This window comes from Bos indicus, chromosome 5 (genome assembly GCF_029378745.1).
Source record: "Bos indicus isolate NIAB-ARS_2022 breed Sahiwal x Tharparkar chromosome 5, NIAB-ARS_B.indTharparkar_mat_pri_1.0, whole genome shotgun sequence".
In the NCBI taxonomy this organism is placed as follows: domain Eukaryota; kingdom Metazoa; phylum Chordata; class Mammalia; order Artiodactyla; family Bovidae; genus Bos; species Bos indicus.
In genome coordinates, this window is record NC_091764.1 from 28,612,842 (window position 1) to 28,626,177 (window position 13,336).

The window sequence follows — 13,336 nt, forward strand, 5'->3', positions numbered from 1 at the left end:
CGCAGGGCGGGAGGGCCGGGCGCGCCGGGCGCCCACACTCACACCGCAGCCACCGCGGCCGCGGAGGAACTGAAACCCAGAGCTGCCGAACTTGGGCCTCTGCTGGAGCCTCCCGTCGCGGCGGCTCGGAACCGGTGCCCGGGACGGGCCGCCCTCGGAGCGCAGCAAGCCCTGCCTGGCGCGGTAAAGGGGGCCGGGGCGGAGTCGGGCCGGGGCGGGGGCCGCGAGCCCCGACGATCGTGGACGCGGCGAGGGCCCCAGGGTGTCCCAGTCTCGGCAGGGCCAAGTGGGGGGCGGGCCCAGGGGCCCGGCCAGCGGGGGTCGGTAGACCGCGCGGACGGCGCAGCGGACGACCGAGGGGCGCTGGGGGGCGGCGAGCCGGGCCCCGACAACCGGCCGTCTCGGACGGGCCGGCGGACGATTGAGGACCCTCCATCCGGTTCCCTGCTCCTGGCTCCCCCAGCGGGGCCGGGTCCCTGCCCCCGCGCCGCCACCGAGCCTGGGCCGGGGGCCTGCCCTCCCTGCGCTCTCCTGACACCTAGTGGACGGCTCCCCCAACTCGCGGGCTGGGGGAGAGCCGGTGGTAGGGGGGGAACCTATTACCGCGCCTGGGCGAGCCCGGGTCCGTTGCTAATTTGCAGACTCTACCTAACTTTCTCAGGCCTTGATAAACTTCCTAGGTAAACGTGGTGACCCAGTGAAGGGATCTCGGGATAGACGCTTAAAGGGGAAAGGGTGGGTGGGGGGAGGCGAAGGGATTCAGGAAAACCTGGCACCAGAGGCTTTCTTGGGATTTCCGGTCGTTTTCAGCCCCAGGCACGGGCCCACCCACCTCATGCTGGGCTCTGTCCCTTTTCCTACAGACCCGCACCTCCCTACCGGTGCCCGATCACCTACCGCGATGACTAGCTTTCCAACCACGCCTCCTCCAGCAGGTAGGTGAGCGCCTCTCCCAGTTCAAGTCCCTCACCCCCAGCCCAGTTCCGGAATTCCCTGAGGCCTCAGCCCAAAAGGGAAGACTCTTCCACCACTCTCCACCTGCCTGACACCACAAAACCCGGGAGGAAGCCAAAGGCAACCTGACTGCACGCTTCAGTACAGTTTGAATCGAGTTTCATGGACCGGGGCCCATTCCTGGTACCACTTAGAGCTTTGTGACCTTGAGTGAATTATCTACCTTCTTAGCGCCAGTCTCCTCATTTGTAAAATGGGGGAAATAGTACCTTAGGAGATTATCTGTGAGGGTGAAATGAGATAATCCATGTAAAACACTGAACACAGTGTCTGGTATCTAGTAAACACTCAAAAACATGGGTTATTATTACTGGGTGCTTGTAAGAAAAGTCCATCTATTCCTGGGAAGGAATTCTGCTTGTTTTTTCCCCCGGGCCCCAGTTGTGTGGGATTCCCCAAATCTCTGCCGTGTGGCGTCTTAGTTCCCTCACCAGGGACTGAACCTGGCCCCCTACAGTGGAGGCGCAGATTCTTAACCACAGGACTGCCAGGGAAGTCCCTCAGCCTGCTTTCTAATTCCACTCCTCTGATGATTCACTCCAGCATCAAAACCCCCTTGTTCCTGAAACTATTGTTAACCCTTGTTCCTCAGGCTAGTATCCCCTCTTCTTCTGCTTCACATTGAGAATGGAGTCCCGCCTTTCATTTCATAAACAAACTTAGCTGGACAAACTAAGCTTGTTTTCATTGCATGTTAATTGGGATGAGGGAAGAATGAAACCTTGGTTAGTCTGTATACTTTTGTTTTCATATACGGTCTCATCTGTCATTAGGATAGACATTCTCTGCTTTTCTGTTGCGGAAACAAGTGAGTGAGAACCCCAGGGGAAGTTGAAGGCGCTGTCCTGTATGACTGGTGATGAACACAATGCAGATCTTTAGTTGTCTGCTGAGAGATAAGAAAAGGCAGAAATGGGTAACCAGCTAGATTAGTCAGTACAGGCTTCATGAGCGGGGAAGGGGATGAAGCACTAACGCTTGAAGGATGGGTGAGGTTTATACAGGCCAAGAGGGGTGCAGCAGGGATTCCGGACAAAGGCAGTGCCACCTCTTGTAAGCTGCAGAGCCTGTGCTTACCCTGGAGGGTATCCTGAGGGAGAAGACAGGGCCTCCAGAGTATACCTGCCTGTAGGGAAGAGAAGTGACGCTTGGCTGGCAGCTAAGGAATTAGAACTTGGGCAAAAGGAGAACTATATACATTCCTGTTTTTTTTTTTAAGTTGGTGATAAGATAAACATAATATAAATGTTACCATTTTAATTATTTTTTGGCATGTTGTTCAGTGCTGTTAAGTATTGATTGACATTCACGTTGCTCTGCAATTATCACCACCATCCATCTCCAGAATTTTTCTCCTTCCCGAACTGAACCTCTGTATCTATTAAATAATAACTCTTCATTCTACGTGCCCCACAGCCCCTGGCCTCCACCATTACACTTTCGATCTGTTTGTATTTGACTGAGTACCTAGTGTAAGTGGAATCATACAAAATTTGTCCTTTTGTGTCTGGCTTATTTCAGTTAGCATAACATTTCCGAGGCACATCCATTTTGTAGCATGTGTCAGAATTTCCTTCCTTTTTAAGGCTGAATAATATTATATACATATATATGTATATAAGTACATCATTTTTTTATTCATTCATTCATCGGTAGATACTTGGCTTGCTTGGCTGTTGTGAATACTGCTGCTGTGAACATGGTTTTACAAATATCTCTTTGAGTCCCTGCTTTCAATTCTTTTGGATTTATACCCAGAAGTAGAATTGCAAAAATGTGTGGTAATTCTGTTTAATTTTTTGAAGACCTGTCATACTGTTTCCCAGCTGTACACTTTACATTCTTACCAGCAATGCTTAGGGTTCCAATTTCTCTACATCTCTACAACACTTGTTATTTTTTGATTTTTGATAGTGGCTATCCGAATGGGTGTGAATGGTATCTCACTGTGGTTTTGATTTACATTTCCCTAATGACTAGTGGTGTTGAACCTCTTTTCATGTGTTTATTGGCATCTGTATATCTTCTTTGGAGAAATGTCTGTTCAAGTCCTTGCCCATTTTTTAATTGTCTGGTTTTTTTGTTGTTGAGTTGTATATTTACAATTTTGACCCACCAAATGACTTGAGTAGAGTGGTATTTTAGAACATACCATATAGTCCCCTACCCAATGAGTCCAAGCAAATGTATTAATAAAGTTCCTAGGACAGAAATGGAAAAAATTCCACAGGGTGAGAGCTTGCACTGGGAAGAATGTGATCATTGAGGGCCTTGCATGTCTCTTCCCCACCTCCCTACCTATGCCCTCTCACATCCATTTTCCTCAGTCAATCTGTAAAGTCCTCCCCAAGGAGGACTTTAAGAGGGTTAAAAGTAAGGGCCACATTGTAACTTTCATGGGCCCTTAGCACGTGTGCCTTTGTGGGCCCATTCCTCCATTTGAAAAAGGTAATATATTAAAAATTGTATTTTACAACTGTGTTGCTGTAAGGAAGAATATAATATCAATATAATAAAATCACTAATGATTATATTTATAATTAATTGATTGATATAACAATATTACAGTGTCCTAGACATAAACATTCATCAATTTTTTCTTCTGATTTAAAAGAAATTAAGATCATTAAAAAACATTTTCATGGGCCCCTAGAAGTATTGTGGATCCTAGCACGTTGCCTGTTGTACATAGTACATAAGTTGCCCTCTTGGAAGGAAAGTAGAGTGGAACTTGGCATTGTGGGCTCTGCCCACCCCACCAAGTAAAGCCCAATCCCTTGCCACCTAGTCACACTAGGTTGTCCTCACTCTAGATTAGACGCTCAGGGGTTTTCATCATGGTTATTCTTCATCACAATCCTATGAGCACTTATTAAAACTTTATTTATTTATTTATTTTTGGCTACACTGGGTGCTCATTGCTGTGCACAGGCTTTCTCTAGTTGCAGCAAGTGGGTGCCACTCTTTGTTGCCATGCACAGGCTTCTCTTTGCGATGACTTCTCTTGTTGCAGAGCATGGGCTCTAGTGTGCATGGGCTTCATTAACTGTGGCGCATGGACTTAGTAGCCCTGAGGCATGTGGGATCTTCCCAGACTAGGGATCAATCCTGTGTCCCCTGCATTGGCAGGCAGATTCTCAACCACTGGACCATCAGGAAAGTCCTGTGAGAATGTTTCATTCTCATTTTCAAGAAGCAAAAACTGAGGTTCAGAGAAGTTAAATGTTCAGAGGTTAAGAAACTCTCCCAAGGTTAAGCAACTGATAATGGCTGCTGCTGCTAAGTAGCTTCAGTTGTGTCCGATTCCGTGCGACCCCAGAGATGGCAACCCACCAGGCTCCCCTGTCCCTGGGATTCTCCAGGCAAGAACACTGGAGTGGATTGCCATTTCCTTCTCCAATGCATGAAAGTGAAAAGTGAACGTGAAGTCACTCAGTCGTGTCCGACTCCTAGTGACCCCATGGACTGCAAACCAGGCTCCCCCGTCCATGGGATTTTCCAGGCAAGAGTACTGGAGTGGGGTGCCATTGCTTTCTCTGACTGATAATGGCAGAGGCAGGATAGTGTGCCAAGTCTGATTTATTCTAAAGCCTGTATTCTTTCCATCATAGTGTGCTGCTCTCAGCCACTCCACCCCATGGCCGGGGCACATGAAAAAGAAGGAAGAAGAAAGGAAGCAGAATTTCAGGGTGGGTTCCCATGGAAAGGAGAACTCAGGGAGCCGCCCTGTGCTGGGCAGGGCTAGAGCAAATAAGTAGGTTGGCAGACTCAGGTGGCAAAGGATCTGATGTCTCAGTGATAAGAGATTTAGCCCAGGAACAAGGGCTACAAAGAAACCAACCAGTATCTAGGTTAACATTAACAAAAAAAAAAAGGGTAGGTGAGCCAAATAGATCTTGAAGTTCATTTACTGTAGGTTAGGATTTGGGTTAGCCTCAAATCTCAAATCTTGTGGTCCTCAGCCCCAGGCCTCCCTCCTTAAAGAAAATCAGTGCTACAGTCTTTCCATGTCTAAGAAGGGAAGGAACAAAGAAGCATTCTTATTCCTTTGTTTGGAAGAGGAGACAGGAGAGAAATGGGATAAGAAAAGGAGATCATGGAAGTAAACCATTCCTTCCACTTAATGCCAGGTTTCCTGAACTTAGTTTATTTCATTGTTGTTTTTTTCATTACAAAGCTATTACATCCCCCTCAGGGAATAACCTTCTAGACTTCTCTCTCTGTGTGTGTATATATGTGTGTGTGTTTATAGTTTTATTTTAACTTACTTTTTCTTTACAAACATGTAATCATATTACACATACTGCCCTAGCAATGTGCTTTTTTTGTCTAACCATATATTCTGTTCCAGTAATTGCAGCTCTACCACATTCTTTTTAACAACTGTGTACTATTTCCAGAATGAATGGCCTGTCATTTATTCAATCATTCCTCTGCTGATAGATGTTCAGATACGTGTCACTCTTGCAAATGGTGCTTCAGTGAACACCCTTTCCATCCTGCAGTCAAGCTCTGAGAACCAAACCCAGTGGACAGTTCAACAAACTGTTCAGGCTGGAGTGAACAGGGATGGTTCCAGACTTTGGAGAGAACCTTAAAGTGAGGAGACAAATTTGTAGCCTGGCCCAGCCAACCGCTGAGTGACGGGGGGCTGGTGGATGAAGCTTGCTGAGCTGCCTCAGTTTTTTGGCTTGTACGTAGTGATAACACCAACCCTAGTTACATCACATTCTTGGAGTGGAGATAAAATAGCGTATCTTTTGTGAGCTCTAAGTCACAAATATGGATTACCATTGTGATACTTGGACTTCCCAAGTAGCCCTAGTGGTAAACAACCCGACTGCCCATGCAGGAGGCATAAGAGACACGGGTTCAAATCTTGTGTCGGCCCAAAGGCCCCAGCTCATTCACTCGAACATCCTGTGACCATAGTCTGAGAAAAATTCTACTGCATAGAGTTGAGCTCATATTCTTCTTGTTTTGTTTTTTTTTTGGCTACTCCGGGAGTTGGTGATGGACAGGGAGGCCTGGCGTGCTGCGATTCATGGGGTCGCAAAGAGTCGGACATGACTGAGCGACTGATCTGATCTGATCTGATACCACATGATGTGTAGAATCTTAGTTCCCTCACAAGGGATCCAACCTCTGCCCCATGTAGTGGAAGCTCAAAAGTTTTAACCACTGAACCACCAGGCAAGACCCTGATTTCTTTTTTTAATTGAAGTATAGTTGATTTACAATGTTGTGTTTGTTTCTGCTGTACAGTAAAGTGAACCAGTTATATACACAAACGTATACCCAGTCTTTTTTTTTAGATTCTTTAAAATTTGTTATGTTTTTAATAGACATTTTATTTTGGAATAATGTTAAGTTTATAGAAAAGTTGAAAAAATAGTACAGTACCCTTTCAGTTCAGTTCAGTTCAGTCGCTCAGTCGTGTCCGACTCTTTGCGACCCCATGAATCGCAGCACGCCAGGCCTCCCTGTGCATCACCAACTCCTGGAGTTCACTCAGACTCACGTCCATCGAGTCAGTGATGCCATCCAGCCATCTCATCCTGTCACCCCCTTCTCTTCCGGCCCCCAATCCCTCCCAGCATCAGAGTCTTTTCCAATGAGTCAACGCTTCGCATGAGGTGGCCAAAATATTGGAGTTTCAGTTTTAGCATCAGTCCTTCCAAAGAACACCCAGGACTGCTCTCCTTTAGAATGGACTGGTTGGATCTCCTTGCCCTAGTCAATCTAATTACATGGACCACAGCCTTGTCTAACTCAATGAAACTAAGCCATGCCATGTGGGGCCACCCAAGATGGGCAGGTCATGGTGGAAGAAGTCTGACAGAATGTGGTCCACTGGAGAAGGGAATGGCAAACCACTTCAGTATTCTTGCCTTGAGAGCCCCATGAACAGTATGAAAAGGCAAAGTGATAGGATACTGAAAGAGGAACTCCCCAGGTCGGTAGGTGCCCAGTATGCTACTGGAGATCAGTGGAGAAATAACTCCAGAAAGAATGAAGGGATGGAGCCAAAGCAAAAACAACACCCAGTTGTGGGTGGGACTGGTGATAGAAACAAGGTCTGATGCTGTAAAGAGCAATATTGCATAGGAACCTGGAATGTCAGGTCCATGAATCAAGGCAAATTGGAAGTGGTCAAACAGGAGATGGCAAGAGTGAACGTCGACATTCTAGGAATCAGCGAACTAAAATGGACTAGAATGGGTGAATTTAACTCAGATGACCATTATATCTACTACTGTGGGCAGGAATCCCTTAGAAGAAACGGAGTAGCCATCATGGTCAACAAAAGAGTCCAAAATGCAGTACTTGGATGCCATCTCAAAAACAACAGAATGATCTCTTCGTTTCCAAGGCAAACCATTCAGTATCACAGTAATCCAAGTCTATGCCCCAACCAGTGGCGCTGAAGAAGCTGAAGTTGAATGGTTCTATGAAGACCTCCAAGACCTTTTAGAACTAACACCCAAAAAAGATGTCCTTTTCATTATAGGGAATATATAATGCAATTTATATTCTGGACTGGAATGCAAAAGTAGGAAGGAAGTCAAGAAACACCTGGGGTAACAGGCAAATGTGGCCTTGGAATACAGAATGAAGCAGGGCAAAGGCTAATAGAGTTTTGCCGAGAGAACGCACTGGTCATAACAAACACCCTCTTCCAACAACACAAGAGAAGACTTTACACATGGACATCACCAGATGGTGAACACCGAAATCAGATTGATTATATTCTTTGCAGCCAAAGATGGAGAAGCTCTATACAGTCAGCAAAAACAAGACCAGGAGCTGACTGTGGCTCAGACCATGAACTCCTTATTGCCAAATTCAGACTTAAATTGAAGAAAGTGGGGAAAACCACTAGACCATTCAGGTATGACCTAAATCAAATCCCCTCTAATTATACAGTGGAAGTGAGAAATAGATTTAAGGGACTAGATCTGATAGACAGAGTGCCTGATGAACTATGGATGGAGATTCGTGACATTGTGCAGGAGACAAAGTGGATGTCTGGGAAGGCCTTACAAATAGCTGTGAAAAGAAGAGAAGCGAAAAGCAAAAGAGAAAAGGAAAGACATAAGCATCTGAATGCAGAGTTCCAAAGAATAGCAAGAAGAGATAAGAAAACCTTCCTCAGTGATCAATGCAAAGAAATAAAGGAAAACAACAGAATGGGAAAGACTAGAGATCTCTTCAAGAAAATTAGAGATACCAAGGGATCATTTCATGCAAAGATGGGCTGGATAAAGGACAGAAACAGTACCCTCTAGTTACCTCAAATGTCATTCGGTACATTTGCCATCGATGTGGAGAACCACAGTACATTTGTGAAGACCAAAAAATTAACACTGGCACGATACTGTTAACAAACTACAGATTTCACTGAGATGTCACCAGTTTGAAGATTTGAATTTGAAGAGAATTCTGATAAAAGACTTCATATTTTCAAAAATTCTAACATTAAGACTGAGAAAAGTCTTGGAGGGTCAGCTAGTTCAGCTACCCTTTCTGAGCTGGAATTCTCTTTCCCATTCCCCATGGAGCATCTGTCCCACTTTGCCCTTCATTCTCTGGGGGAGACACCCATCTCCCATTAGTTTCTGCCAGTAGTCCTCTTGTACAAGTTGATGTATTCGAAGACAGCACTCAAGTCCTAGTCCTTGCTTCCTGACCGGGTTTTCACTCTGAGCTTTCTCTTGCAAGCTTTCCTTATCTGATATGGTTTCCAAGCCATTCAATGTGTTGCCTGCTCAACTCAAAAACACCCAGACTCAACTCAGCAGCCTAGGAGTGGCACAGAGTGGGACTGCACTGCTGATACCATTATTAGAGGCCATATTTATATTCATGGTGCAAATTGCCAACACCCTCTGGATCATCAAAAAAGCAAGAGAGTTCCAGAAAAACATCTATTTCTGCTTTATTGACTATGCAAAGCCTTTGACTGTGTGGATCACAATAAACTGTGGAAACTTCTGAAACAGATGGGAATACCAGACCACCTGACCTGCCTCTTGAGAAACCTATATTCAGGTCAGGAAGCAACAGTTAGAACTGGACATGGAACAACAGACTGGTTCCAAATAGGAAAAGGAGTGCGTCCAGGCTGTATATTGTCACCCTGCTTATTTAACTTCTATGCAGAGTACATGAGAAACGCTGGGCTGGAAGAAGCACAGGCTGGAATCAAGATTGCTGGGAGAAATATCAATAACCTCAGATATGCAGATGACACCACCCTTATGGCAGAAAGTGAAGAAGAACTCAAGAGCCTCTTGATGAAAGTGAAAGAGGAGAGTGAAAAAGTTGGCTTAAAGCTCAACATTCAGAAAACAAAGATCATGGCATCCGGTCCTATCAATTCATGGCAAATAGATGGGAAAACAGTGGCTGACTTTATTTTTCTGGGCTCCAAAATCATTGCAGATGGTGATCACAGCTATGAAATTAAAAGATGCTTGCTCCTTGGAAGGAAAGTTATGACCAACCTAGATAGCATATTAAAAAGCAGAGACCTTACTTTGCCAACAAAGGACGGTCTAGTCAAGGCTATGGTTTTTCCAGTAGTCATGTATGGATGCAAGAGATGGACTATAAAGAAAGCTGAGCAGAGAAGAATTGATGCTTTTGAACTGTGGTGTTGGAGAAGACTCTTGAGAGTCCCTTGGACTGCAAGGAGATCCAACCACTCCATCCTAAAGGAGATCAGTCCTGGGTGTTCATTGGAGGGACTGATGTTGAAGCTGAAACGCCAATACTTTGGCCACCTGATGCGGAGAGCTGACTCATTGGAAAAGACTCTGATGCTGGGAATGATTGAGGGCAGGAGGAGAAGGGGACGACAGAGGATGAGATGGTTGGATGGCATCACCGTCACAATGGACATGGGTTTGGGTGAACTCTGGGAGTTGGTGATGGACAGGGAGGCCTGACATGCTGCAGTTCATGGGGTCGCAAAGAGTCGGACACGACTGAGTGACTTAACTGAACTGAAAATAAGAGCAAGTTTTTAATATTTTAGGATTATAAAAGTCATTATCATTGTAAGAAATTTGAAAGATAAAGGAAAAGATATAGAAGAAACTAAAAGGCGTCCGAAATCCTACCACCTCCCTGTCGCTTTCACTGCTTTGAGGTCTATGCTTCCAGCGTCAGTGAGTTTCTACTGATCCCACTGCTAAGTCTTTTATAGGTGCTGCCACTAAGCTGTGGCTTCCCCCTGCTTTATTTGTGAGTAGTTGATTTCCTGGACCTAAGAGCAAGGAGTCTGTTGAATTCTCATCTTGTTAAATCTGGCCCATTTCTCCAGTCATTTTTAATCTCTGTTTATCAACTTATCAGTGGCTCCTCTGACTTTGTGTCTTTCACAAATTTGCCAAAACTTCCCTGGGTCTACTGGGCTCTGTATTTACCTGAAGGACACTAAACCCTTCCACACTAGGCCTGTGTGGAAGGCACCAATAAGGCAGAACACCAAAACAAAAGCTCTTGCAAAGAATTTGATATTTACTTTTTGGGGGGCCGTGCTCCCCGACTTGTGGGCTCTTAATTCCCTGAGCAGGGATTGCACCTGGGCCCTCAGCAGCAAGAGCACAGAGTCCTAGCCACTGAACTACCAAGGAGTTCCCTCATGTATATGTATTTTTAAAATATTTATTTTTATTTATTTAGCTGTGCTGGGTCTTAGTTGCAGCATGTGGGATCTAGTTCCCTGACCAAGGATCAAACCCAGGCCCCCTGCATTGGGAGCGTGGAGTCCCAGCCACTGGACCACCAGGGAAGTCCCCCTCACTATTTTTAAAACACTAGCCAAAAAGCTAGTTGTAACAACTCAAAAAAGAGTTGTTACCATAAGGGGAAAATGTATTATTGGACTTTGTTATATCTATCTTGTGATTTAACATTTTTATTTTGAATTACATAAAGGCCTTAATTTGGCCCTGGCATGGTCTGTCATAATAGTATCAATTCAAAAAGAACTAAGGTCAAGTCCCAGCGGAAGAAGCTCTGTTTAGACTGGCATCACTCCATTCCTTGATGGCCAATTACTACTCCACTTAGTCCTCAATAAAGCCAGGCTGTGTTAGTCCACAGAGATATTATAAACACTCAATCATGTGTTCTCGGATGAGACGCTAGCTATTCAGGCAGCACCTTCAACTCCCCTAACCCACCCCCTCCCCATCCTTACTCTTAAGTTGATGACATGACCTTCTATTTTCTGGAGCAAATTAGAGTTCTCAGAACTACCGAAGGCTCCCCTGCCCCCATCTACATACTACCCGCCTCTGTGCCCACGTGCACATTAATCACGAGTGATCTCTGCTGTCTGCAGCCAGTTCCTCCATCTGTGCACTGGATCCCATCCCTTCAAGGACGTGGCTCCAGCCGTCAATTGTTCCCTCTCATCTGAGTCATTCGTATCCATACATAAACATACTGTCATTTCTCCCATCCAAAAAGCAAAAACGAAAAACTTGAACTCAAAAAAATAAAAAAATAAAAAGAAAGAAAAACTTGAACTCTCTTCCCCCCTCCAGCTATAGCTCTATTTCCCTGCTCACCTTTGCAAAAAATAAGAGAGTTTATATACTGTCATCAGTGCCTTTCCTTCTCTTTTTTTCTTTTTTACTAAAGTGTAATTGTAATTATTGACTTATACACTGTGTTAGTTTCAGGTGTACAGCATAGTGATTCAATGATTTATTTATTCAGTAGATACTTATGTATCCTTTTTCAGGTTCTTTTCCCTTATAGGTTATTAAAAAATATTGAATATAGTTCCCTGTGTTATACAGTAGGTCCTTGTTGGTTAATTATTTTATAGATAGTAGCATGTATATGTTGGAGAAGGCAATGGCACCCCACTCCAGTACTCTTGCCTGGAAAATCCCATGGACGGAGGAGCCTGGTGGGCTGCAGTCCATGAGGTCACTAAGAGTCAGATATGACTGAGCAACTTCACTTTCACTTTTCACTTTCATGCATTGGAGAAGGAAATGGCTACCCACTCCAGTGTTCTTGCCTGGAGAATCCCAGGGACGGGGGAGCCTGGTGGGCTGCCGTCTATGGGGTCGCACAGAGTCGGACACAACTGAAGCGACTTAGCAGCAGCAACAGCAGCAGCATGTATGTGTTAATCCCAAGCTCCTAATTTCCCCCTTTCCCCTTTGGTGACCATAAATTTGTTTTCTGTGTCTGGGTTTATTTCTGTTTTATAAATAAGTTCATTTATTTTTTTTAGATTCTACAATAAGCAATATCATATCATGTTTGTCTTTGTCTGGCTTACTTAGTGTGACAATCTCTAGGTCCATCCGTGTTGCTGCAAATGGCATTATTTCATTCTTTTTATGGCTGAGTGATATCCCACTGTGTGTGTGTGTGTGTGTGTGTGTGTGTGTGTGTGTGTGTGTGCGCGCGCGCGCACCACGTCTTCTGATCCATTCATCTGTCAGGTGACATTTAGGTTGCCTTCTCTTTTTTTCCTGAACCCACTGTAAACCTGGGATTTATACTCAGCACTTCACCAAACTTCTCTTGTCAAAGTTCCTCATGACCTCTGCATGGCAAATCCTGGTAGTCCTTCTGCTTGGTCTGTCTGGCTGCTACTCCTCAGCCTCCTAACCCTCCCTGGGCTCAGTCCGTGGTCCTCTTTGTCTGTACTTACTCTCCTGGTGATCTCATTCAGTCTCATGTTTGTAAATATGCTGGCTTTTTATTTTTTTTTTTATAAATTATTTCTTCATGGCTGTGCTGGGTCTTTGCTGCTGTGACAGCTTTTCTCTCGTCGTGCCGAGTGGGCACTACTCTTGGCTGCAGTGCTGGAGCTTCTTGTTGTGGTGGCTTCTCTTGTTGCAGAGCATGGGCTCGAGGGTATGCAGGCTTCAGTAGTTGTGACTCCTGGGCTCTAGAGCACAGACTCTGAGTTGTTTTCTGCAGCATGCGGGATTTTTCCGGGCCAGGGATCGAACCTGTATCTCCTGCATTGGCAGGCAGATTCTTTACTACTAAGCCACCAAGGAAGCCCTGTGCTGACTTTTAAAATCTCTAGTCCAGACTTCCTTCCCAGATTCCAGTTTTTTAATTTATTTATGGTTGTCCTAGGTCTTCGTTGCTTTGCTTGGGCTTTCTCTAGTCGCAGTGAGCGGGTGCTGCTCTTTAGTTGGGGTTCTTGGGCTTCTCATTGTGGTGGCTCCTCAGTGAAAACCCTGGACTGCCAGGGAATTCCCCCCTCACCTTCTATAGGTGTTTATTTTACTCAAGTCACCTCCCTGGCCACCCCATTCACAGTCCAACTCCT

The 13,336-nt window shown here is 45.3% G+C and overlaps 1 protein-coding gene across 1 annotated transcript in view; it reads left to right on the forward strand.

Moving 5' to 3' along the window:
• Positions 1–13,336, forward strand: part of SMAGP (small cell adhesion glycoprotein) — a 25,958-nt gene continuing 12,622 nt past the window's right edge. The window contains exons 1-2 of the mRNA XM_070789093.1: positions 1–183; positions 864–935. Of these exons, the coding sequence (XP_070645194.1) occupies positions 902–935 (34 nt within the window). The 5' untranslated portion in view covers positions 1–183; positions 864–901. The remainder of the gene's footprint in view (positions 184–863; positions 936–13,336) is intronic.